Consider the following 27,604-nt stretch of genomic DNA (forward strand, 5'->3'; position numbering starts at 1 on the left):
AATGATCCAATATTACATATCTGTGAGTGGCAAAAGTATGTGAGGATTAGCAGTTAATTTGAAGGTGAAATTAGAGTCAGGTGTTTTCAATCAATGGGATAACAATCAGGTGTGAGTGGGCACCTTGTTTTATTTAAAGAACAGGGATCTATCAAAGTCTGATCTTCACAACACGTTTGTGGAAGTGTATCATGACACGAACAAAGGAGATTTCTGAGGACCTCAGAAAAAGTGTTTATGCTCATCAGGCTGGAAAAGGTTACAAAACCATGTCTAAAGAGTTTGGACTCCACCAATCCACAGTCAAATTGTGTACAAATGGAGTAAATTTGCCATTGTTGCCAGGAGTGGTCGACCAACAAAGATCACTGCAAGAGCAAGGCGTGTAATAGTCAGCGAGGTCACAAAGGACCCCAGGGTAACTTCTAAGTAACTGAAGGCCTCTCTCACATTGGCTAATGTTCATGAGTCCACCATCAGGAGAACACTAAACAACAATGGTGTTCATGGCAGGGTTGCAAGGAGAAAGCCACTGCTCTCCAAAAAGAACATTGCTGCTTGTCTGCAGTTTGCTAAAGATCATGTGGACAAGCCAGAAGGCTATTGGAAAAATGTTTTGTGGACGGATCAGACCAAAATAGAACTTTTTGGTTTAAACGAGAAGTGTTATGTTTGGAGAAAGGAAAACACTGCATTCCAGCATAAGAACCTTATCCCATCTGTGAAACATGGTGGTGGTAGTATCATGGTTTGGGCCTGTTTTGCTGCATCTGGGCCAGGATGGCTTGCCATCATTGATGGAACAATGAATTCTGATTTATACCAGCGAATTCTAAAGGAAAATGTCAGGACATCTGTCCATGAACTGAATCTCAAGAGAAGGTGGGTCATGCAGCAAGGCAACGACCCTAAGCACACAGGTCGTTCTACTAAAGAATGATTAAAGAAGAATAAAGTTAATGTTTTGGAATGGCCAATCAAAGTCCTGACCTTAATCCAATTGAAATGTTGTGGAAGGACCTGAAGCAAGCAGTTCATGTGAGGAAACCCACCAACATCCCAGAGGTGAAGCTGTTCTGTATGGAGGAATGGGCTAAAATTCCTGCAAGCCGGTGTGCAGGATTGATCAACAGTTACCGGAAACGTTTAGTTGCAGTTATTGCTGCACAAGAGTGTCACACCAGATACTGAAAGCAAAGGTTCACATAGCTATTTTAAGTTCGTTTCTTAAGACAAGGATTTTTAAGATGTTACCTTGTTGACAGTTTCGGCGAGAATCTTCTGCCTTCTTCAAAACAGTCACCAGATGTCGAGTGGTGACGTGCCTTATCAGCTGATGTTACGCTACGGAGGCGTGAACGTCCCGCCCAATTTGACAGGTAGTTCACGCCTCCTGCTGTCAGGTCGTTCCCCCAGGACTGCGCTCCAGGTGTGTGACAGCGCGTACGCTCCCTCATCCCGGTTCATCATCCTCTGCGCCCACTTGCGTATCTCCACTGCCTCTAAAATCCAACGCTGGTATCTATTTTCTTCAGCGCGAATGACTCTGGCCTCTTCCCAATTCATTATATGATTATGTCGTTTGCAGTGGTCTGATATGGCTGATTTTAAGTTTTCTTGGTTTGCTTTTTCTTTTTCGGATCTTGTGAGTCTTTTTGTTGCTTCTTTTTCACATTCTGTTTGGTGTTCTTTCCTATGAATATGGACGCATCTGCCCGTTTCACCAATATAGACTTTATTACATGAACGGCAAGGGATTTCATAGATGACGTTGCATTTATTGTCCAGTTTTATTTTGTCTTTGGGGTGAACTAGCAGCTGTCGGAGGTTCTTGTATGGTTTGACCGGGGTGTTGATATGGTATTTCCTCATGGATCGTTGGATGCGTTCTGTAACTCCTTTTATGTATGGTAGTGTGACAAAGCCCCGGTTTGTTTTTTCGGTGTTTTTTCTTGTTTGTTTGTTTTTTTCCTTTATTTGTGTCTGTAATTTCCCTTTTCGGATTGCCCACAGTGGATATTGGCAGTTTTTTAATGCCTGTTGGATGTGTTGTTCCTCCTCCTGTCTGTCTTTCTCCTCCGTGATGTTCTGTGTTCGGTCGTATAGTGTTCTGATTACTGACATTTTGTGTGCGATGGGATGTTCAGATGTCCAGAGAAGATATTGGTCGGTGTGTGTAGGTTTTCTGTATGTTGTAATTCTAATGTTACCTTCTTCTGTGTGGTGTATTTTTAGGTCCAAAAAAGCTATTGTCTTGTCCGTTTCCTCTTCGTGTGTGAATTTGATTTTACCTGTCTTGTCTATGGAGTTTAGATGATCCGTGAGTTGTTGTGTGTGGCCTGTTTTGGTTATTTCAAGAATGTCATCAACGTATCTTTTCCAGAAAATGGGTTTGCAGTTGTCCGGTGCTGTTTCTATGGCTCGGGTTTCCAGATCCTCCATAAAAAAGTTGCATAGAGTGGCAGATAGCGGGTCCCCCATTGCAAATCCCTCTTTTTGTCTTTTGGCTTGAACTACCTGTCAAATTGGGTGGGACGTTCACGCCTCCGTAGCGTAACATCAGCTGATAAGGCACGTCACCACTCGACATCTGGTGACTGTTTTGAAGAAGGCGGAAGATTCTCGCCGAAACTGTCAACAAGGTAACATCTTAAAAATCCTTGTCTTAAGAAACGAACTTAAAATAGCTTTAATAGTTAGACATAATGAACTTCCACTACATAAAGGTTCACATACTTTTGCCACTCACATATGTAATATTGGATCATTTTCCTCAATAAATAAATGACCAAGTATAATATTTTTGTCTCATTTGTTTAACTGGGTTCTCTTTTGCCGCTTTTCCACTACAAACGCGGCTGAGCCGTGCCGTGCTGAGTTGAGCTGAGTCGAGCTGAGCGGGGCTATTGAAGTTGCATTTCGACTGCAACCACGCTGAACCGTGCTGGCTGGAAGTGGGTGGACACATTGGGTGGAGTTAGCGAAAGTGGGTGGACGTCACGTGATGTCGTTAAGCGGCGCAAACAGTGACATCAGTGATCTTTTAAGCGGTAGTCTCACGACCCGGATAGTAAACAATAAACATGGAGGACATGGAGTCATTAGTGTTGCTGGTCTTGGTGCTGTGGCTTATTGTCACCGACAACGCCAGCAGATACTGGCAAGAGCGTATAGATGAGGCGAGGCGCATAAGGCTCCAGAAATTCTCATAATTCGTAATTATTCTTCTTCCGGGTTTACGGTTGTAGGTATCATGCCGCCATCTTGTGTCAGAACTACAATTCCCAGGCAACTTCCGTGTGACCTACGTCACGCGTGGGCGGGATCACCTACGTCAGTCTGCCATGCACGCATAAATCCAAGCGGAAGCTCCGCCATCTTTGTCTCTCTCGTCTGGCTTCCGATGAATCTGGACGTATAAAGAGGCGCTCTCCACCCAAAAAGACGTCTTCTTTCTTGCAAGATCCATCACTCAGCGCGATTTTCTTTCTTACCCTTGGCAAAGGTAAACTCTAGAGTCGCGCGATCTTTAAACTCAACCTGAGTTACAACCGGTTTACTTGCATTAGAAGTGACGTCACGACTGCAGCCCAGGCAGTTAAAAGTTAAGAAGCGATTGAATCCTTTTTAACTCAAAAGCGCTGTGCATCTTATTCTGATCAGAGACTTTTCCTCACGAACGCTGAGGTTCGGACCAAGAATCCTCTGCTTTCCACGGGAACCACCCAAGTGCTCCGCTGGACCCGAAAGTTCTCTACGCCTCCATCACGAGCGGCTCACATGCTCCCATGGCGAGGCCCGAAACTACACCGGCGAATAGTTCTTCATATCTTGCTAAAGGCAGGATTAAGTAAGATTTTGGCATTTGGGCATAATTAGGATAGTCTTAGGAATTTGCTTTTATTTGAAATAGTGTGAATTTAAACCCAGGTTTATTCATTACACTATTAGACACGCAGCGTGTTGATTTATTTTGTTCTATGTTCTCTCAATTGTTTTTTTTAATAGATAGGCTGTGCATGCTTTTCTTTACTACTAACATATAGTTCTCTTATTATACATCTTGATCTCAAGATTTCAGTGGATTCAGTATAGTTATGAGCTACTGGGTTAGCTACAGCTTCCCTTTTGTCTACTTAGCAACACAAAGCTAATCAAGGCCTACCATGTGCTCAGCAGGCCATCAGGCCTGATAAACCACACCTCAGCTAGAAATCCACAAGTTAGCTTTTGGTTAGCTACGGCTAATACCCTTGTCTTTAGCAACACATGCTCAGTAGGCCTCACCAGGCCTAACAAACACACTTTAGCTAGGCCATAGGGCCTTTAGCAAACTCACACTAGCAACACAAGGCTAAACACAGAGCTAATCCTTTGTTCTGTTTAGATAACATTCTTTTGTTTAGCTACCAACAAGCTAGGCCTCCACCACGTGTAGTTAGCTACACGAGGCTAAACACATGGTCAAGTCCTTCACACACACACACACCTCACTGCTTGTATATATTGATTTATTATTTTACCTTTTTATCTTTGTATAATAAATTAATTTATTAAACAAACTGTGTTTATTTGTGTGAACAACAATATCTGAAGTCCCCAGTCTTCTCAAAGAATTCAAAAAGGGTGCATATAAAAGTTATGTAATGTGGTAAGTGATTGTAATAATAAGGAAATATACCATAATTTAGCTGTTTGATAATTTATTATTAAGCACCAGGATTAATGGTACGATTCACTAAATGATTCATTGAACGATTCACTAAATGATTCATTGAACGATTCACTAAATGATTCACTGAATGAGACTGATTCTATGGTATGATTCAATTCAAACGAGTCAAATTAAACGATTCAATGGGATTGATTCATTTTAATTATTGACCTTCAAAATTTAATGAGACTGATTTAACGAGATTGATCACTTAATTTCAATAATTAACTGATTGCACCCACACGGTGTTTACAGATCCCAGCGTGCTCGCGGGGCGTGTGTGGGCATGTGAGGACACTCCTCCTCACCAATCAGTGCACAGGGGAGTGTCTGCTCACGCCCCCAGCCTCACTCAGCTCGGTTTGGCTCGCTTCAGCCCCACTCCAAAACCGTGCGAGTTTTGGGTGCTAAGCAGGGCTGAAGCGAGCTGAGTCGTGCTGTTTTGAGACAGTCGAAACGCGAGCCGTGTCGGGCTGAAGTGAGCTGAAGCGAGCTGAAGTGAGCTGAAAAAGGGTAGTGGAAAAGGGCCATTTATCTACTTTTAGGACTTGTATGAAAATCTGATCATGTTTTAGGTCATATTTATGCAGAAATATAGAAAATTCTAAAGGGTTCACAAACTTTCAAGCACCACTGTAGCACATCTAGCCATGGGGATTTTTGCCAATTCCTCAAGGCAAAACTGCTCCAACTCCTTCAAGTTAGATGGATTGCATTGGTATACAGCAGTCTTCAAGTTATGCCACAGATTCTCAATTGGATTGAGGTCTGGGCTTTGATTAGGCAAGACCTTGAAATGTTTCCCTTTAAACCACTCCACTATAGCTTTAGCAGTATGTTTAGGATCATTGTCCTGCTGGAACGTGAACCTTTGTCCCATTCTCAAACCTCTGGCTGACTCAAACAGGTTTTCCTCCAGAATTGCCCTGTATTTAGTGCCATCCATCTTTCCTTCAGTCCTGACCAGCTTTCCTGTCCCTGCAGATGAAAAATATCCCCATAGCGTGATGCTGCCACCACCATGCTTCACTGTAGGAATAGTGTTCTCAGGGTGTTGGGTTTGTGCCACACATGGCATTTCCAGTGATGGCCAAAAAGATCAATTTTAGTCTCATCTGACCAGAGAATCTTCTTCAATGTGTTTGGGGAGTCTGCCACATGCTGTTGGGCAAATTCCAAACGTGTTTTCTTAAGCAATGGCTTTTTTTCCTGGCTACTCTTCTATAAAGCCCCGCTCTGTGGAGTGTACAGCTTAAAGTGGTCCTATGGACAGATACTCCCATCTCCACTGTGGATCTTTGCAGCTCCTTCAATGTTATCTTTTGGTGGAGTTTATTTTATTTTATTTTTTTTGGGGGGGCCTCCCCAAAAAAGATTTGCATCTCTGATTAATGCCCTCCTTGCCTGCTCTGTGAGTTTTGGTGGGTAGCCTTGTCTTGTCAGGTTTGTAGTGGTGCCATATTCTTTCCATTTTGCTATAATGGATTTAGTGGTGCTCCTTGGGATATTCAAAGTTTGGGATATTTTTTTATAACTCAACCCTGATTTATACTTCTCCACAATTTTGTCTCTGACCTGTTTGGAGTGCTCCTTGGTTCTCGTGTTGCTTGCTTAGTAGTGTTGCAGAGTCAGGGTCCTTCCAGAACAGGTTGATTTATGCAGACATCATGTGACAGATCATGTGACACTTTGATTGCACACAGGTGGATCTTAATCAACTAATTATGTGACCTCTCATCTCATCTCATTATCTGTAGCTGCTTTATCCTGTTCTACAGGGTTGCAGGCAAGCTGGAGCCTATCCCAGCTGACTACGGGCGCAAGGCGGAGTACAACCTGGACAAGTCGCCAGGTCGTCACAGGGCTGACACATGGACACAGACAACTATTCACACCCACATTCACATCTATGGTCAATTTAGAGTCACCAGTTAACCTAACCTGCATGTCTTTGGACTGTGGGGGAAACCGGAGCACCCGGAGGAAACCCACGCGGACATGGGGAGAACATGCAAACTCCACACAGAAAGACCCTCGCCGGCCACGGGGCTCAAACCCGGACCTTCTTGCTGTGAGGCGACAGCGCTAACCGCTACACCACCGTGCCGCCCCAATTATGTGACCTTATGAAGTGAATTAGTTGAACCAGCTCTTATTTTGGGGTTTCATATGAAAGGGGATGAATACCTATGCACACTCCAGATTTCTGTTTTTTCATCTTAATTATTGTTTGTCTCACAATAAATCAACAGTTTTCACCTTTAAAGTGGTAGGCATGTAGTTTAAATCAAATGGTGCTAACCCTACAAAAATCCATTTTAATTCCAGCTTGTAATGCAACAAAACAGGATAAACATAAAGGGGGATGAATACTTTTGCAAGTATTACCCATAGGTAACATAAAAAAGCAGTGGGCCTAAGACAGAACCTTGTGGAACACCAAACTTTACCTCAGTATATATCAAAAAATCACCATTTACATCAACAAACTGATAGTGATCATTTAAATAAGACCTGAGCCAGGAGAGGGCCATTCCCTTGACTCCCACAACATTTTCGATTCTATCCAGGAGAATGGAATGATCAATGATGTCAAAGCCTGCACTAAGTAATACAAGCAGGGAGACAGAAGACTAATCACATGCCAACAGTAGGTCATTTTCTACTTTAACCAGTGCTGTCTCTGTGCTATGATGAGGTCTAAATCCTGACTAATACAGTTCATGGATGTTATTCCTATGTAGAAATTCCACCTACAGAACGGTCACTCACTCAGTATTTTGTTTTTCACACCATTCTGTGTAAATGCTAGAGACTGGGGTGTGTGTGTGTGTGTGTGTGTGTGTGTGTGTGTGAGAAAATCCCGGGAGATCAGCAGTTTCTAAAATACTTTTAAACCAGCCCATCTGGTATCAATACCCATGCCATAATCAAAGTCACAGAGATCACACTTTTTCTTCATTCTAATATTTGATGTGAACATTACCTATAGCTTTTAACCTGCATCTGCATAATTTTGTGAATTGTGCTGCTGCCATATGATTGGCTGATTTAGATCCCGACATAAATGTGCAGGTCTACAGGTGTTCTTAATCAAGTGGACTTTGAGTATATACTTGCAGCAATCTTAGAAACAAGTACTGCTAATTCTGCTTCACTGTTAGGCTAATAAACAGTTTTTTCCTTTGTTTAATAGTGTGTATTGAGATGTGCATACATTTTGATTTCATGTTTGTGGATATGTTCTTAGCTGGAGCTGAAGAAGACTTTGCTTGACCGCATGGTTCACCTTTTAAGTCGAGGTTATGTCCTGCCAGTTGTCAGCTACATGCGTAAATGCCTGGAGAAACTTAATACAGACATCTCGCTCATCAGATATTTTGTAACAGAGGTGAGGCTTAATAATTTGGTGAGTTTTTACAACCCAAAATCAGAAAAAAAGATAGAACATTAATGAAAATGCAAATTAAAAAAAGAAAACCATGGATTCTAAATGTACTTTTATTTATATTTCATTACAGACAGTATGAACCCAAGATATTTAATGTTTTGTCAAGTCAACATTTCATTTATTAATGTATACCGATGAACCATAAAATTAAAAGCACTAACAGGTAAAGTGAATTACATTGATTATATTGTTACAGTGGCACCTGTCAAAGGGTGGGATATATTAGGCAGCAAGAGAACAGTCAGTTCTTGAAGTTGACGTGTTGGAAGTAGAAAAAATGGGCAGGCATAAGGATTTGAGCGACTTTGACAAGGGCCAAATTGTGATGCTAGATGACTGGATCTGAGCATCTCCAAAATGGCACATCTTGTGGGATGTTCCTGGTATGCGGTGATTAGTACCTCCCAAAAATGATTGAAGGAAGGAACCAGCGACAGGGTCATGGTCAACCAAGGCTGACCATGACCCTGTCACTGGTTCACATGGGGCACAAAGGCAAGTCCATACGGTCCAATCTCACAGAAGAGCGACTGTGTCACAAACTGCTGAAAGTTTTGTACATGCTCTGATGCTTTTTTGCTCAATACGGGTGTAAGAAGTGATTTATAGGCATCATCTAGCCATCACAATTTGGCTCCTTTCAAAGTTGCTCAGATCCTTGCACTTTCCCATTTTTTTCCTCCTTCCAACACATCACCTTTGAGAACTGACTGTTCTCTTGTTGCCTCATATATCCCATCCCTGGACATGTGCTATTGTAACAATATAATCAATGTAATTCACTTTACCTGTCAGTATTTTTAATTTTATGGCTGATCAGGATACATTCATTCCTGCATTTCAGGCCTGCAACACATTCCAAAAAAGTTGGGATGAGGTAAAACAGTTAAATAATGATGTGATTTGAAAGAGGTGATGTCACCAGGTGATTGTAATCATGATTTTGTCCAAAAAGAAAGTACCCAAGAAGGGCCTTGTCTTTGAGGAGCAAAGATGGGCTGAGGTATCTCCAGTTTGTCCACAAATGCCTAAGAAAAAAAATGGCGTTTAAAAATAATGTTCCTCAAAGAAAGATAGGAAGGGATTTGGATGTTTCATCCTCTATGGTGCATATCATCATTAAATGATTCAAGGAATCTGGAGCATTTGGTAAGGGCACAAGCTTAAGCTTGAATACCCATGATCTTTGATTCCTCAGACAACACTGCATCAAGAATATCTATGGCTGATATAATCACATGGGCTTGGAATTACTATGGCAAATCTTTTGTCAAGCACTACGATATGGAGTTACATCCACAAATGCCAGTTAAAACTTTACTGTGAAAAAGTAAGGCTTATGTTAACTGTGTTCAGAAATGCTGTTGACTTCTCTGGGCTCAGAGGCATCTGGGATGGACCATCACACAGTGGCATACTGACGAATCAGTATTCCATGTCTTTTTTGGAAGAAATGTGTGTGCCGGCTCGAAGATGAAAAGGATCATCAGGATTGTTACCAGCAACAAGTCTAAATACCAGGGTATGTCATGGTATGGGGTTGTGTCCATGAACTTGGCAAAGGTGACTTACACTTCTATGATTGCAGCATTAATGCAGAAAAGTACATTGAGATTTTGGAGCAACATATGTTGCTTTGGATTTTTCAGTATTAAGTCGTCATTATATCAAGACAAATGCTCCGTGTAAGTGGTTTTAATTTAAGTTAATACATCCTTTTCCAAGGATATTTCAACAAGACAATGCAAAACCATTATGCATACTTTACAAAGCCATGACTGTGGAAGAAGAGGGTGCTTGTCCCCTCTGTGTGGTGAATTTTGAAACAAAAAATAAGACGACGACTCCATACTGTTGCACACCTTAAGTCCTGTTTGCAGGAAGAATAGGAAGGAATGGCAACAAGGAATACTTTACCATCCCAACTTTAAAAAAAAAAAAAAGTGTGTTGCAAGAATCAAAATTGAAATGTTTATTTTGAAACACAAAATTCATGAGGTAAAACATCAAATAATGTGCTGTTGTATTGTTTTGAGTGCAATACAGGACAAAGATTATTTACAAATTTTCAGTTTTATTTTCAATTTCAGCATACCATCCTAACTTTTTCTGATTTGGGGTTGTATATCAGTGTCACACTGATTTTGCTTTGACTTTTTCAATACTAAGCTGTCATTGTATCAAACCAAGTGCTCCATGTAAGTGGTTTTAATTTAAATTACATTTTTATTTAAAATCGAAGCAAATATTTTTTACCTGCCTCCCCCCATAAGGTTCTGGATGTGATCACTCCACCATATACCTCTGACTTTGTTCAGCTGTTTTTACCAATCCTGGAGAACGACAGCATAGCTGGGACCATCCGCACTGAAGGAGAGCATGATCCTGTGACTGAATTCATTGGTGAGTTAACTACAGTCATGTTCAAAAGCTTTGAATAGTGTAATATCTAAATAACCTTCCAAATGTGGTTCTGGTATTGGAAGAAATGTTGCTTTTTTTTTTTTTAATATAAAATTGTAATGGCTTCTGACAACTTGCCTAAAGTGAGCCTGTGCATTTGTGCATCTTGCCAAGCACAACTCTCCATTAGCTGGTACAATGGAATTGTATTAAGCGTACTCAGACCTTCAGACTTGAAGGACAGCAAGCATGTTAAATATTGGGTCAGCTGTGCAGGAATTGCTGCCTTTTATAGTATTTAATCCCTAAAACAAGAATGTAGCAGTCTGATATTGACTGAAACTGAATGAATGCTACTAGCCTGAAACATTTGGTTTGGTGTCTGATCACATTTGATACCTTTTTCCAGTCTTATTCAGACACATTTTATGACAAATGTTGTACTTTTTAATTAAAGCTTGTGCTTTAATTCCATTTCTTTTTAGCACATTGCAAATCCAATTTCATCATGATGAACTGAGACCAGTCAACACTTCTACCCTGCAGAAATTTTGCAGATGTTTTATGCCAGGAAGACCAGGATTATAATGTCCAATCAAAAGCCAGTGAAAGCTCACCTGCATCGACATATGGAGTTTAGAATAAAAGCTAACTGCATTCAAACTTGGCATAGCAATTACTTTAATAGGGCCACCGTTTACTTTTCAGAGCCTACTGAAGATGACTTTATGGATAGTAGAGCTGATGTTAATCTAGGTGTTTTACCCAGGAAATTTGTGAAACAATGCAAGTTATTTTAAAAGTTAACATTTTGTTATTGAAATGTGCTTTGTGGCAAGAATACACTGTACCCATTTTGATCATCCCATTTATTTTCTATGATGACCTTTTTTCAATCAAAAAAAACAAACAAACAAAAAAAAACATGTCCTCAGGTTGCTGTGAAGTAGCAGAGAGATTATTGGGCAAATGCTGGCAGTAGTAAAGAAGCAAAACCTGGACTCAATTATGTAAGAAAGTAAAGTGTGATTGTTAAAACATATGAATCTACAACTTGTGTAAACAGTTTAGTGCATCTGTATTTAAAATCACTTCTCGGGACCATGTTGAACATGCAATATTCTACAGTGGTCAATTGAAAAAAAATTTGAAAGTCATGTTGATATAGCTGTAGCATAATTGGTGTATGGTTAATTTTACTACATTAAAAAAAAAAGACAGCACAGTCGTTTGCAGTAATGTCAGTAGGTACACAGACATTCAATGCCTAAAATCAATTGAATTAAGTAGATTTAGTTAACTGTTGCAGGCAAAATCAAATCTGGGTGCTTCCGCTGTTCTCCAGATCAATGTGTGTATTTTTCTGGCAAGACAGGGTCCCCATACATGCAGTCTTCTTCAAGTGCCAGGTTATAATGGCTCCCACTGCCACCTTTATAAGCACTAGTCACAATCTTTAACCAGCCCTTCTCACCCTGTACAAAGGAATAATAGATCAAAGTAAACATTTCAAAATGGCATCATTCCATATCTTTGGGCCTGAACACTCAGCTCTTCTTTGAATTCTGACCAGAGGGCTAAGACTGATGCAAACAAAGATTAAATGGTTTACCTATAGACTTAAATTAAAATGAACCGATTATGAGTATTCTGCTTACAACACTTGTCAACTTTTTGAAATGCATGAGAGTCCAATAAAAATGTTTTATAAAATGTAAGAACTTTGTCAGAATGTTCATATTAATTGTCTTGCCTCATCCTACAAATACAGGCAAGCAGATAATTCCTGACAAGTATGTTCCAGTCACAGGCAGCAATTTGATTTAAACAAATGTAAAAACAGGACCTTGTGACCAATACAAGTAGTGAAGCAAATTTCTCGTGCAAGTGTAAAGGGAAAAATTCAGTGATTGGAGAATTCTGTAGGGGAATTTACTGAATGAAGATTCAATTGATTAACTTGGCCCATGAAAGAAGGGTCAAACCAAACTGTTACAAACAATAGTCCCACTAAATTTATATTTAAAAAAAAAAAAGTTTATTTCCATCTAAAGTTGCCAAATGCCTGGTGGTTACTGTAAAACCCCGTTTGAACACCTTCCAGTTTCTACTTCAGTGGGCTTGACTACGTTGTTTGAACACCGGCCATTCACTGCAATACATCAACAAATGCCATTCCTGCTACTTTGGACAAAGTTTGTTGGACAGCCTCATGGGTTAAAAATGACTGAACATGGTCTCAAACGAAAGAGGAGTCTACAAGAACATTTTCACTTGTGGATTATGTGGTGTTTAAACCAATTAAATTGGTTTTAAACTTTTTACAAATGTTAACACTAATTTTTTATAGCATACAGTGTCTTGTAAAAGTATTCATCCCCCTTGGTGTTTGTCCCATTACAGGGTCGAATTAAAATGGATTTTTTGGGAGCTATCACCATTTGATTTGTAGAGCCACCTTCTGCTGCAATTACGGGTAGTATCTCACTGGGCTGCAACAGCCCATGACTAGTTGGAGACAATTGCGATAAAATATGCGAATTAGCGACAATTTTCACTTGGAATCACACTGAATTGATATTCGCATATTTTACCGCAATTGTGTCTCCAACTAGTTGCAGGCTGTCACAGCCCGGCTTTCCCTCAGCAGGCAGGGAAGTAGAGGAAGCCTCATGGAAACTGACTTGAGTAGGGTTCATGACGGCTTTGCGACATCAGCGACGCATTTGCAGCTATTTTGAGAGACAGAACTGAAGAAGCCTTTTGGATGAGAGGTGAAATGTCTTAAAGAATTTCAAGCAAGTCCAATTGCCTATTTTAGCACCTACAAAAATCAGGCAAACACCCATAACCCATGCTGAAAGCCTCAGGAGGAGCTTTTATCTACAGGCCTAGGATCCATTTAGACTGTCTACCTGCCACCTGTACATGTTTTCACTAGGCTTATTGTATACCACAACAGTTATCACATGGCACAGTATCCCATTCTTTCTCCCACTGTTACTGCCTTCTCTGTAACGCTCATTTATGATATTACAGTTACTGTATTTCTTCTATTTTACTTTCTTATGCTTATATTTTTATTACATCTATAACTCACAGTCCAAAGACATGCAATTAGGTTAACGTGGCCTTGGGCTGAGGTGCCCTTGAGCAAGGTACCTAACCCCTGACTGCTCCCCGGGCGCTGTAGTGTGGCTGCCCACTGCTCTGAGTGTGCGCGCGCGCGTTCACTGCTTCAAATAGGTTAAATGCAGAGGATGAATTTCACTGTGCATGTGACAAATAAAGGTTTCTTCTTCAATTACTTGATGAACATAATACAAGGGCACAGTAGGGCTTCCCTTTACATGTAAAACAGCCTGACTTCTTCATGACATGATTTGCACAAGAAGTTTGAAACATTCCTTGGAATTTCTGGTCGACATGGACAGGATTACATAATTACTACAGATTTTTCAGGTGCACCTTCATGCTGCAAATCTCCCTTGTGTCATATCACAAAGGTATTCAATTGGATTTAGATTCACTTACTTGGGAAGGCTACAGAACACCACTGAATTTACCGTAACATTCATGAAACCAGTTTAAGATTACTTTTTTGTGACCATGCTGCATCATCATGCTGGAAGTAATCATTAGAAGATGGGTAAATTGTAGCCATGAAGGAATGCACATAGTCAACAACAGCACTCAAACAGGCTTTGACATTCATGCAATGATTGGTATTAACAAGCCCAAAGTGTGCCAAGAAAACATTCCTCATTCCATTACCCCGCCTCCATCAGCCTGGACTGTTGACACAAGGCAGGTTAGGTCTATGGATTCATGATGCTGGTGCTAAATTCTGACCCTACCTTCTGTGTGCCTCTAGTTTTGGTGAACCTGCGCCCACCAAATAATGCTCAGTTTTCTGTTCTTGGCCCACAGAAGTGGAATGACTGTAGTCTTCTGCTATTATAGCCCATCCACCTCAAGCTTTGATGTGCATTTCTGAGATGCTTTTCTGATCACCACAAATATAGTGGCATTACTATAGCCTTTCTGTCAGCTCAAACCAGCCTGCCCATTCACTGTTAAACTTACTCAAGGCATTTTCATCCTTTCCATCCTACCGCTCACTGGATATTTTCTTTATTGCACTATTCAAAATAAAAGACCGTTGTATGTGAAAATCGCAGGAGATCAGGAATTCTAGAAATACTCAAACAAGCCCCTCTGGCACCAACAATCATGCCACAGTCAAAATCATGGAGATCACATTTCTTCCCCCCCCCACACACACATCGATGGTTTAGGTGAACATTGTCTGAAACTGCTGGCTTGTATCTGCATGATTTTATGCATTGTGCTGTTGCAACGCAATTGGCTGATCAGATGATTGTATGAATGAGCAGATATACAGGTGTTTCTAATAAAGTGTTCAGTTATTTTTCCATTACCCCCATGTCAAACATTTCACTATGCATAACTTTGAGACAACCTTTAAATACTTAAACGATCTACAGCAAGCCTACAGACAGTCACCACTCAATGTGCATTATGAAAAAGAAGCCATATGACTATCACGCTTTAGAATTTGATATATGGCTAGTTTACAATTAAGCTATAAAAGACATTCATAGGCTATAAAAGACAAGCTCTGGCCATGATTTGTGGTTTAAAAGTCTGTTACCATTAGATATAATTCAGAATCAAATTTTACAGTACAAGGTGAAAAAAAAAAAGTGTACTCATCACATCACACTTACCCATGGCTCACCCCAGGAGTTACGAACAATCCAGTACTCCACTCCATTCTCATCAACACCCCAGCCAGCCACAGACACAATGTGGTTAATAAAAGGATCCTGTACATATTCAGAGTATACACCCCCAGTGTATGCATCCAGTTGGTCAGTAGCCATTATTCCACAACTATAAGCAAAACAAATTGACCAATTATGATGTTAGTAATAATAACGGGAAACCATAGTTTCCCCCAAATTAATTCAAATACAAAAATATAGGTTTGGCTTTGTATAGTTCTAGTTTTTATCCCCCGCTGGCCGAAAGGCCCGAAGGGGGATTATGTCGTGGTGATGTCCATCCGTCCTGGGAAGGGTACTCACTTTCTGAAATCAACTCCTCCCACAATTTTTGGAGGAATTTCACAAAACTTGACAGGATTCTTTGTTATATGTTGGTAATACACATGTTGCAGTTTCATTCAATTCAGTTGCATTTTATCAGAGTTATGGCATAATTGCCAGTGGGGGATACTGTGCTCTCAGAGCACTCTTGCTAAAGCTACAAATGGTTTTATGCTACATAATCATAAGGCAATACAAAACTATTTTACAGATCAGATGTGATCCCATCCCATCTAAACTGGTGCACAAACAACATGGAGAACCCATTTTGAAGGATCCCACTCACATTCTATTTCCTTTGGGTAAGAGACTTCATATCAAAATCGGATTCAAGAATGGACAAAGTTTTTGACATGTTCACAGAACTGAAGCTGACCAGTTGCCCAGCTAGACAGATGGTACTTTCAGCTCAGAGAAAGTATTTTAATAACTAAAAATTACCCCACACCATTCAGTTTACCAACACCTTAAATGACCATTATAAACCCCTTACCACATCTATACAGCACTTGCTTTTTCACTTTAAATCATGCACAGCCAGCACAACCCAGATTCCGCTTATCGTACATCACCTTTTGTACTTGTGCATTACTCACCAGGGTGCTCTCTTCCCCCACCACAATCATTATTATATTGGGTACATATGAACTAGACATTCTTTAGCTGCCGCAGCCCCACCACCACCCTTTTCTTATATAAAGAACATTTGGCTAAGGAATGCCAGGAGCAGTTATCACCTGTATAAATTAAATGCATTTGTTACTTGCATATGCACATTCAGATTGCGGCTTTCGTATTTTATTTCTAACTTTCCATTAAAAAAAAAAGTGAAAATTTAAAACAAAAACTCCAACAACTTAAAGGTTCCTAAGGTGTTTGGCCACAATGAGCCACTAGAACAGCTTCAGTACACCTTGACAGAGTCTACAAGTCTCTGGAACTGTACTGGAAGGGCGAACACCATTCTTCCAAAATATAATACCAGAGTTGTTTTGATAATGGCATTTCAGCTGTTTAACACAATGGTCAAAAATCTCCCTTAGGTGTTCAAGTGGGCTGAGACCTGGTGAGTGTGAAGATCAAAACATGATTTACATAATTTTCAGCAAGCCATTCAGTGACCCCTAGTGGGCGTACTGTCAACCTTGAAGAGACCACTCCAAGATCTCCTGCTTTAGGGAACATTTAGAAAATCCTCCTGACCTCCCGCTGACAACATAAAAATCTCCTGCCCGCCCCTACTACACATGATTAGTTAAAAAAATATATAAACTTGATCATGGCTGTAGCCAGCTATGAGGCCACCGAGGTCCAGACCTCGGTCATTTTTAGGAGCTGAAAATACATTTGTACACTAAATATTCAACTGGATAAAAAAATAAAGAATAACATTAAAAAGTCTCCGTAAAAAGTGCATTGTTAATTATATTAAACGTTGATTCTGTCTTCTGTGTCCGTTTCGTGTGCGTGGCTCTGAGACCAAGAACAAAAATGAATGAGTGCGCGACTCGGGGGAGGAACGCAGTGCAGTAGACACGGTTTTTTCATGGTAATCATCAACGCTTTTCATGAAGCTGTTAAATTTACATTTTCGAAGCAGCGCAGTTTTGTCCTCATTGCTTGGGCCAGATCAAACCATTAAACAAGCTTAAATTATTCTTACTCTTGCCACAGACATGATTTTTTTGTTTTCAAAACTGATGATATTCAGTTCAAACACCATTAAAAGTAATTTCAGGAATAGCTCTCTTGTGTGACGTGTAATTCACCCCTCTCATTTAAATGTTACATTTTTCAGCGCGCACTTTGCGTGCGCATCACAGACCTCGGTAATTTTAAAATGCTGGCTACAGCCCTGAACTTAATACGTTCATGTTGACGAAAATTCATAGTTGACTTTCCGCTTTTCGTGTGTCTGACATTGTATGGGTGGACTCAAGTATGTACCCCGCGGTATATACCGATTCCCCGGTCGGTACACCGATCGGCGTAACAGGTGGATTGGAGTGAATGCCGGAGGCATGCGCACGCAGATCAAGTGCGCATATGAATCGAGCGGAATTCTGTATGTTGCAGGGTACACACTTGAGCCACCTAATGTCTTAGCAGTTACCGATAAAGCACACAGATGGCGCTATTAATGATACACGCGAGAGAATGAGAAAACCCGCAACACTCAACCATTTTGTTTGTTTTTTCACGTCTGCATTTCGTCTGCATTTATTGCCTGCTCGTCTTTAACTTTATGTTCTCTTGAATGAAATAATGTGCCGCGCCTTTAAATTTGATACCTGGTGGGTGCGTAAGTTCCAATAGAATAATTAGAAACAAACAAAAGTAACTCGCACACCTATATGCCGATGTAATAATGTACTTTAATTACATATTAAAACAACCAAAAAAGTGCTACCCAAGTGAAAGGTGCAAACGTTTTGGTCTTTCACTTGGGTAGCACTTTTTTGGTTGTTTTAATATGTAATTAAAGTACATTATTACAATCGGCATATAGGTGTGCGAGTTCCTTTTGTTTGTTTCTTGAATGAAATAATGAAATGAAGTTCCATTGGTGGAAATGGCGAAAGCCAAACTACAAAGAAAAAAATATCAGAAAATCACCAAGATAAAGTTTGGATCGCCCATCGCGATGGTCGCCAGGGACGAATGGTGGACTATTTTGGATGGCAGCAAGACGACCCTATATCTGACAAGGCTAGATCACCAGACCAGACGTTAGATTCTAACGCACTTGTCTGACTTTTTTTGTCTGACTTTTACTAACTTAGAATATTAGGAGAAAATTATCATCAGAGGGTCTCATCTCATTCTCTCTAGCCGCTTTATCCTGTTCTACAGGGTCGCAGGCAAGCTGGAGCCTATCCCAGCTGACTACGGGCAAAAGGCGGGGAACACCCTAGACAAGTCACCAGGTCATCACAGGGCTGACACAGAAAACCATTTCACACTCACACCTACGGTCAATTTAGAGTCACCAGTTAACCTAACCTGCATGTCTTTGGACTGTGGGGGAAACCAGAGCACCCGGAGGAAACCCACACAGAAAGGCCCTCGCCGGCCACAGGGCTCAAACCCGGACCTTCTTGCTGTGAGGCAACAGCACTAACCACTACACCACCGTGCCGCCATCAGAGGGTCTACCATTGGCAATTTATAATAGTCATTATTGACATTAACATTGACTTTAGGCATATTAAAGTATATATATCGCTCAAACTTGTCTCCCTCCGAGCTACTTGCAGAGAGGGAGAATCTCCCTCTTTGCAATTTCCCAAGTTGGAGCCTCTGCCACTCCCACCAGGATAATGTTTCATCATTGGATAACCAGTCAGTATTGTATGGATTCATAAACACTCTACCCAGTATGGGGACAAATGGATGCAATCCCCACCAGGAAAATACCCTTCACTGCATAACAGAGCCACTATTTTCACTGCTGATTCATAGTAAATAGCATTTGATTCTACTGTAGGCTTGTGTGCCGAAATGTTGAACCTTAAAGAGGAACCAAGTGTGCATGATCAGGTGATCAAAGTCTGAATAATACATCCACACTGGTTTTTGTATGCAAACTGAAGGCAAACAGAGTTTAAAAAAAAAACAAGGCAAAGGATAAATCTTTCTGGTCACATTTCCTTTCATGTACCTGATGGGTCCCCCAGAATAAATCTCGGCTTTCATCTTCTCCCGGCCACTGATGGATCCATAGTCTCCAACCTTCCAGAGAGTGTAATTCTTCACAACATTGCACTGGCCAAATGTAGTGCATGTGCCACACTCATTAAATGGCTTGCATTCTGAAAGCATGCATGTCACAGAAGAGAGGTTATTCCCTTTAATCTTACACTGTAAATACACTCTGGCCAAAAGTATGTAGACACCTGATCATGGGTGTGATGGTCAGGTGTGCACAATATTTTTACAGATCAACAAATAAAAGCATGAAAAAGTAGGATGTTCCCATTTTACAAAGTTCAACTACTCTGTGTCTTCCTGTTTGACTGGGATATTTAAAAAAAAAGTGACAGCCAAATTCCCCTAGTCAGTCATCAACATGGAAAAGATTTTAGAATACACAAATTAAATGGGGGGGGGGGACATGTGCTGACCTTAATTAAAAAAAAATAACTGATTGGATATTAATTTACAATGTTATAATATAGGGACATCTGGATTTTGTTAAAAATGCATTTTGAGAAGTTTTGATGAGTGCCAATAATTCTGGAACTTATTGTACTTCACCATACAGCTATAAAATTGTCCAAATCAATTAACCATACCATAAACATAGTCATGCATTGTTTAAGACCAATTTCATTCCAATTTCAGATATATGAGCAACATATTAACAGCTTATTGTATCAATTTTGAAATTTGCCATACTGTATGCCTACATATTTATGTTTGTTTCTATTTCAAATCTTACTTTGGTCTTTGGCCTGGTAGTTGTTGCACGTTTCATCAGGGATGCCATGGCGGTTGGCATACTCCCACACACCTGAATGATCACCCCCATGGCAGGACCCAGCTTGCCCACAATCAATAACATTCTGGACTGAGAGATATGCAGATGGCCATGCTCCCTTCCTCTTGATGTTAATGCGATCTATATTAAATATCACAGACAATATTTTATAGAATCAGCAATACGAAGAGTATAGAAGCCTTTATTAGCATTGTACTGCAGAACCTTTCCAGCTCAGACATCCACTCATTTTTTTTCCTCTTATACAAAATGGCTTGATATGGTCACATGATCAACTGGTTTCTTTACCACTTCCTTGTTCACGCAGTATGTGGAAATGTCAGATCAGGTGCAAGTCATGTGTTGAATGACTTATCACAGTAAAGAATCCCCACCCCCATGAGTCATGAGAAGATGGTGAAAATATATTCCATGAATCTTATGTAACAAACAAAATGTAAATAAAATTCCATTTCCCCCCCTCCATCATATGAGTGTACCTGCAAGTGCGCTTGTGCTACCGTGAGCCCAACAGGATCCACAGTACTGGGGGATGTGCTGATTGCGAGTAGTACTGACAAAATTGGTCCCGTTGACATTTCTCCAGTCCCAGGCTGTAGGCAGCTCCACAACGTTCATATATTCATGAAAACGTGGCACAGTCCTGAGAAAATTTATCCATTTCAATCTGGCACAAACTCAAAACAGAACAGGGGAAAACCCCACAACCCAAGAAATAGGGAGTCAAAAGTTTTATATAATAAGTTTGTCAATTTATGTAAACAAATATCTCAAATATCATGAGAACTCGTCAATAAGCTGACAAGCCACACTAAATCTTCGAACAGGTCATGATCCAGATAAGGAAGTAAAGGAAGGAAGTAAAGCAAGTTGCACTATGTAACAACTGAACAAGGAGGGAAATTAAAAAATAAAATAAAACGGCTTCAAAGAGAAAATGTATGACACAGCGTATCATATGTTTACCCATTTTGAAATGTGATCCCCTATGTATGGTATTTTATCAGCCTAATCGCTTCAGCTTTCAAGTGAATATTAAAATCGCATACTTTGCTGCTTTGCTTCAGGGATGTTTTATGTTCTCCCTTTTCCTTACCTTTCAGAGAGAAACTACAATAATTTATGACAAACTGCGCGCAGGTTTTACACAGCTCATTGCCTCTACTGAGAATATATTATCTCGAATAAGCGTGACTTTTAAAGGCACTCCACAATGAATGGTTTTCAGAGTTCATAGTCTAACTAAAATGTCAGCATGCTACACCGTTTGCGGTCCCTTTGTGTTAATCATCCTCGCAGCGAAATTAATGCTGCTCAGTTCTAGTAGTCTATCCACCAAATATAATATTATGAACATCAACAAAACTTTTCACCAGCAAACTAAATCAGAGCGACACTTTACTTCAGGCACAAAACTAACACCGCATATCCGTCGTCATTCGACATTCGCTATTAAAAGATGAATTAAACAAATACACGTTCTTACTTAATTCCCAGTCGACCTCTCCTTGGTAGAGGTTTGAAACACGGTTCATTGTCGTTAAAATATCGTCCGGCAAAAACACCAGACGGTGTAAACAGATAAAAGAGCAACGGCCACAGCATCATTTCCGAAAGACGGTCATATGAGCGCAGGCTGAATATTCAGCTTTATGGCAATCGCCACTTGGCCACATAATGGGGCGTGGCGTTGTCGATAATATAACCATAACAACGAAACGTCTTTTAGCTGTTTGATTTCTCAGCGATGTCTGTTCTGATGTTCAAGAGTTATGAATAATGTAAAAACAAACATTGTGTGTGTGTGTGAGAGAGAGAGAGAGAGAGAGAGAGAGACACACACACAAAAGTGCATCTCAAATTACTGGAGTATCGTGAAAAAGTTCACTTTTTTGTAATTTAATTCTAAAAGGTAAAATTTCATATACAACCCCAATTCCAAAAAGTTGGGACACTATAAACTGTAAATGAAAAGAGAATGTGATGATTTGCAAATCATGAAAACGCTATATTTCATTGAAAATAGTACAAAGACAACATATCAAATATTGAAACTGAGAAATGTTATTGTTTTTTGAAAAACAGACCAGCGGCTATAATTATCTAGCCTGGGCCCGCCCATCCTAAGTGTGACGCAACACGGGGGCCTGTTGCGAACTTAAGGCCAATTTATGCTGACAACCCAGTCCTCGCAGATGGCGTCGCAGATAGCATCTGCGTAGCCCCCCCACCTTCGCAGACGCTCAGCGCGCACCTCCCAAAAATTGTGACCACCGCAGAAGCCTCGCAGACAGCGTCGCAGACAAGAGGGCTCTGATTGGTCCACTCTACATCCGCTGTACACGCACTTCCGCTTCCCTACTTTCCCGGTTTGGTTTGTTTTCACAACCGCCGTTTTTAAAAACACGAGCGAAGATGGAGCAGCACGAAGAGCGGTTGATCGAGGAAGTGAGGAAGTACGTACATCTATATGACTCCAGTTCTAGTCATTATAAGTAACCGGAGGATAAACACTCCACTAACCACACCCACCAACTACTCCTAGCGATTTCGCGACTTTGCGCCCCCTTGCGTTGTGGCGGTGAATAACATAGCGCACGCCTATTACTCCCCGCTCAACGATAAATTACAACTGTCTGCGAAAAGCTATCTGCGAAAGCCTTGTCGCAAGAGCATGCAGAGGCCCTTAGTCTGGCAAGGCAAGCTATCTCCAGCTCTTCCAAGCTCCCGAAAAATCGGGAGCCAATCAACTTTGAGCATTTCCAACGGCCCTGGGTAGAGGCGTGTTCAAGGCAGTGACGTAGTAGAACTGCGACCGGAAGCCATAGATTGTTTACACAATCTATGCCGGAAGCGCTTCATTCACTAGAAACATTACGAACATGGAGCAGCGGCAAGCCTTTGACACAGTGGTAGATGCTGTATTGAAAGCATTCAACGGGAAGTTCTCATTGAAAATGGAGCAAAGAGCAGCCCTGGAGATATTTATCTTCTTCCTGTTACTCAAGCAGTTTCCGTCGCGTCACATACGTCAGAGGAAAGAGCGATGTGAATGGTTTAAGCTTCATCACAGCCTTTTCTGGCTTCGACCAGTAGCAAACTGAGGCATTTCAGGGAGGCGGGTCAACCATGCGCTTTGGGAAACGGTTGGGCTTAATATCTTTGCCAGACCAATGCTCGCAGAGCTTTGAAGTTGCGTTAGCCAGACTAATAATTATCAACACCTTAACAATCTTTTGGCCATTGCGGAAGTAGAAAAGACTTTTAATACGTAAATTGCACACGAATAATTACTCAAACTTCCACTGGAAAAAATGTTGATTCCCGATTACTTAGCGTATCAGATCACGTGACACCGTTCCAAGTCAAGTCAAGTTTGTTTGTATAGCGCTTTTAACAATAGACATTATCCCAAAGCAGCTTTACAAAATCTGAATGACCCAAGACATGAGCCAATTTTATCCCTAATCTATCCCCAATGAGCAAGCCCGTGGTGATGGTGGCAAGGAAAAACTCCCCCAGACGACACAAGGAAGAAACCTCGAGAGGAACCAGACCCAAAAGGGAACCAATCCTCACCTGGACAACAACAGACAACATGACTATAACATTCACAGTTTTAACATGAAGTCAGTTTCGTTGATGTTATAACTCTTCATTAATGGAAACTTGAATGCAAAACTCATCATCGGGAATACCGGGACGCTTGCCTTTTGGCATTCACTGAAACATGGCTTTCCGCCTCGGATTCCGACGCTTGGACTTAACTGGCTTCGGAGCTCCTATTCGGCTGGATCGGGACAGCGAGGTAACACACAAATAACAGGGAGGGGGTGTGTGCCTGTACATTAATCGAAGATGGTGCAATAACTTCACTGTGTGTGAGCAGCTGTGTTTGCCGGACATAGAGCTCCTGTCAGTGCCCTTTTATCTCCCGAGGGAATTCCCTCGTGTGTACGTCACTGTTGTTTACATCCATCCCAAGGCAAATGCGGAAGTTGCAGCCAATACTATCTTCAGAGTGATTCAGTGTCAATAAACTCTCCCGATGCTCCCAATATAATTTTGGGAGATTTTAATCACTGTAACTTAAAGAAAACACTGCATAGTTTTTATCAGTACGTTAATTGTCCTACGCATCATGAGAAAACTTTGGACCTCTTTGGACTTATATGCGCCATAAAAAGAGCATATAAGTCCGTAGCGGGTCCTGCTCTTGGATCCTCTGATCACAATACGGTGCATCTTCATCCTGTCTATAAGTCTGTGCTGAGGAGGGAGTAGGTGCGCAAAAGGCAGGTGATGCTCTGGAACGAGGAGTCCTCTCTCGCCCTGCAGGGCTGCTTTGAATGCACTGACTGGTCGGTATTCACTGACTCCTCAGACAATATAGATGAACTGACGGACGTTGTATGCAGTTACATCTCCTTTTGCAGAGACAATGTTATTCCAACTAAGGTTGTGAAGTTTTTCCCCAATAATAAACCTTGGGCCTTGTCAGCACTTAAGGGCCTGATTCAGAAAAGGAAAAACGCTTTCAAGGAGGGAAATGTTCTCATCTCATCTGATTATCTGTAGCCGCTTTATCTACAGGGTCGCAGGCAAGCTGGAGCCTATCCCAGCTGACTACGGGCGAAAGGCAGGGTAGACCCTGGACAAGTCGCCAGGTCATCACAGGGCCGACACATAGACACAGACAACCATTCACACTCACATTCACACCTACGGTCAATTTAGAGTCGCCAGTTAACCTAACCTGCATGTCTTTGGACCGTGGGGGAAACCGGAGCACCCGGAGGAAACCCACGCGGACACGGGGAGAACATGCAAACTCCGCACAGAAAGGCCCTCGCCGGCCACAGGGCTCGAACCTGGACCTTCTTGCTGTGAGGCGACAGCGCTAACCACTATACCACTGTGCCGCCCCGAGGGAAATGTTATTGAGGTTAAAGAAATTAAGAAGGAGATTAGATCTGAAATTAGAAGGGCCAAACTTGTATATAAAGATAAAATTGAAGCTGAGTTGGGCAGTAATAACTTAAAAGAAGCCTGGAACGGTATGAAACTTATGACTGGGTGTACAAATAGTGGTCATAGCAACATTACCCTGACTGGTTTTAATTCTGACAAGCAGTTGGCTGATGAGTTAAACTCTTTCTATTTAAGATTTGATAATCGTGACTTCACTGATATGGTGAATACATTAAAGGACACCACCAGAGCTCCTCCTGCTTTTGCTTTGGATGTCCAAAGTGTGGAAAAACACTTAAAGCAAATTAAAAAGAGTAAGAGTCCAGGACCTGACAATATTTGTGGCCATGTTCTGGCAGCTTGTGCTGAACAGCTGTGCAACATTTTCCATTTTATTTTTACGCTGTCTCTCCAGCAACAAAAGGTCCCTAAGTTATGGAAACATTCCACTATTGTCCCTGTTGCAAAGATTAATAAGCCTTCTACATTAAATGATTTTAGGTCTGTGGCGCCGACATCTTTAGTTATGAAGACGTTGGAGAAGCTCATTAAAAAGGAAGTTTTATTACAGGTAGAAGAATTTTTGGACCCCCTATAATTTGCTGATAGGCCAGGTATAGTTGTGGAGGATGCCACAGTCACACTGCTACATTTTCTGTATCACCATCTTGAGGGATCCAAAGCTCAGGCAAGACTGTTGTTTGTAGATTTCTCATCTGCTTTTAACATTATCCAGCCACATCTGTTAGCAGAAAAGCTAATCAGTTTTTTTAAATTGGATTTTAATCTTGTTGGTTGGATACTGGACTTTTTGATCAATCGGTCCCAGTGTGTGAGGGTTAATGGCTGCTTTTCAAATCAGCTGCAGTCCTCCTCTGGATCTCCTCAAGGTTGTTGTCTCTCCCCATTATTATACATTCTGTACACTAATGACTGTCGCAGCAACTATGCAAATAGACACATTTTTAAATTTGCTGACGATTCTCTCATTGTGAGTCTTCTTGAAGGGGAGGAGCTAATTCATGGGCCTGTTGTAAATGATTTTGTATCTTGGTGTGATGAATCCTTTCTCCAACTATATATGTGTCTAAAACAAAGGATATGATGATCAGCTTTAGAATGTCTAGTCCTTGTCCTGTAGTAACCAGCATTAAAGGTGTAGATATTGAGCTGGTAAACAGCTATAAATACCTGGGAGTGGTTGTGGACAACAAATCAAGCTTTGATGCTCATGTTGCCTTCACAGCAAAAGCAGTTCAGCAACGGCTCTATTTTTTGAGGAAAATGTACTCTTTTAATGTTCGCTCAGAGATGATGACCCTCTTTTATAGAAGTTTTATTGAATCAGTTTTTATGTTCTGCATTGTTGCTTGGTATGGAAATCTGACCCTGGCCAATAAAAACAGGCTTGGTAACCTTGTTAAAGTGGCCAGTAAGGTTACAGGGAGGAGTCAAGTCCAGTTAACTGATCTGTATAACAGACAAGTGTTCAGGAAGGCTTCTTTGATCTTAGAGTGTGTAGATCATCCCCTTCGGTCTGAGTTTGTACTGTTGCCCTCAGTACTCCTCAGGTGGAGGGTGCCTGCTCTTCGGACTAAGAGATTTAAGGTTTCCTTTGTCCCCACTGCCAGCCAGGTGCTGAATGGCAGTTAGCTCCATGTTTGTAATTGTCTAGTGCTCATGTTTAATTTGTACAGACCCTGCCCATGACGTGTTGTCTGTTGTTGTGTATTGTATGTGAATATCTTTGTGTGCATCTTTCTGGCTGCAAACCCATTTCCCTGTTTTGGGACAATAAAGATAGCTTGACCTTGAACTGTTCATGACAATCGCAGTCCCAAAGTTAACAAGCCAACTGTAGTCCTCAGCCACAAAAGCATTATTGTAAGTGTCCAGAGTGTCTTCTAAGTGTGACTTTCAACTGTCCATATGGGGCCATCCTCCACAGGAGCAATGTGATGAGACTCCAACCAGACATAGGGCATCAGGATGGATCAGGCAGGTCCGAGGAGCAGAAGAGGTCAGCACCTCGATCCCAGGATTGATATGTAACTCAGAGGGACAGATGGGGGGGAGAGAAGAGAGAGAAAACACAGGTTGTTAGGTATGCCCAATGTCACCCGAATAAGTAGGTACAGTATACATTTTGTGCTGAGTACAAGCAGGGACTCCGGCAAAACTAACTATGACAGTGTAACTAAAAGGAGAGAGCCAGAAGGTAACACAGGCATAAGGGAGCCCCGCGACATAAAGCAGTGAGCCACCGTCAACAAACTCGAGTGAGCAAGCGAGTGGGGGACTGACAGCATCCATACATCCCACTCTATGTTTCACAATTACTGACACCTTTGTCCACAGTTATCGACACCATTCCACAATTATCAACATCCAGATGATTATTTATTTTTTTAAAAATCAGTATGTGGTATTAA

General features: G+C 41.2%; 2 protein-coding genes across 5 annotated transcripts in view; one reads left to right on the forward strand and one right to left on the reverse strand.

Annotated features, from left to right (window-relative positions):
* The window catches only part of nelfcd (negative elongation factor complex member C/D), a 159,327-nt gene extending 147,508 nt beyond the window's left edge, over positions 1-11,819 (forward strand). For 3 of the 4 annotated variants that reach the window (XM_060919066.1, XM_060919063.1, XM_060919065.1), the window contains exons 13-14: positions 7,965-8,105; positions 10,439-10,621. In XM_060919066.1, the coding sequence (XP_060775049.1) occupies positions 7,965-8,105; positions 10,439-10,606 (309 nt within the window). In that variant the 3' untranslated portion in view covers positions 10,607-10,621. Of the gene's footprint in view, positions 1-7,964; positions 8,106-10,438; positions 10,622-11,053 lie in introns of those variants that run through there. The other variant, XM_060919064.1, reaches the window with a different exon arrangement.
* On the reverse strand, positions 11,420-21,869 carry ctsz (cathepsin Z). The gene is made up of 6 exons (XM_060919067.1): positions 21,688-21,869; positions 20,681-20,844; positions 20,142-20,321; positions 19,362-19,512; positions 15,320-15,485; positions 11,420-12,043 (listed from the first exon to the last, which is right to left on the reverse strand). Exons 1-6 carry the CDS (start codon positions 21,807-21,809, stop codon positions 11,915-11,917), a joined length of 912 nt encoding a protein of 303 aa, XP_060775050.1. The 5' UTR covers positions 21,810-21,869; the 3' UTR covers positions 11,420-11,914.
* Positions 21,870-27,604: the final 5,735 nt, after the last annotated feature.

Source organism: Neoarius graeffei, chromosome 4 (genome assembly GCF_027579695.1).
Source record: "Neoarius graeffei isolate fNeoGra1 chromosome 4, fNeoGra1.pri, whole genome shotgun sequence".
Classification (NCBI taxonomy): Eukaryota; Metazoa; Chordata; class Actinopteri; order Siluriformes; family Ariidae; genus Neoarius; species Neoarius graeffei.

What these genes read in the sequence shown, in the direction of transcription:
- ctsz (XM_060919067.1), bottom strand. Translation starts at nt 21,809, where the DNA reads ATGATGCTGTGGCCGTTGCTCTTTTATCTGTTTACACCGTCTGGTGTT. An exon ending in AGAGGTCGACTGGGAATTAA is followed by an intron (nt 20,845 to 21,687) that starts GTAAGAACGTGT and finishes AAATTTTCTCAG; the next exon opens with GACTGTGCCACGTTTTCATG. An exon ending in TATTCTGGGGGACCCATCAG is followed by an intron (nt 15,486 to 19,361) that starts GTACATGAAAGG and finishes TTTTGCTTATAG; the next exon opens with TTGTGGAATAATGGCTACTG.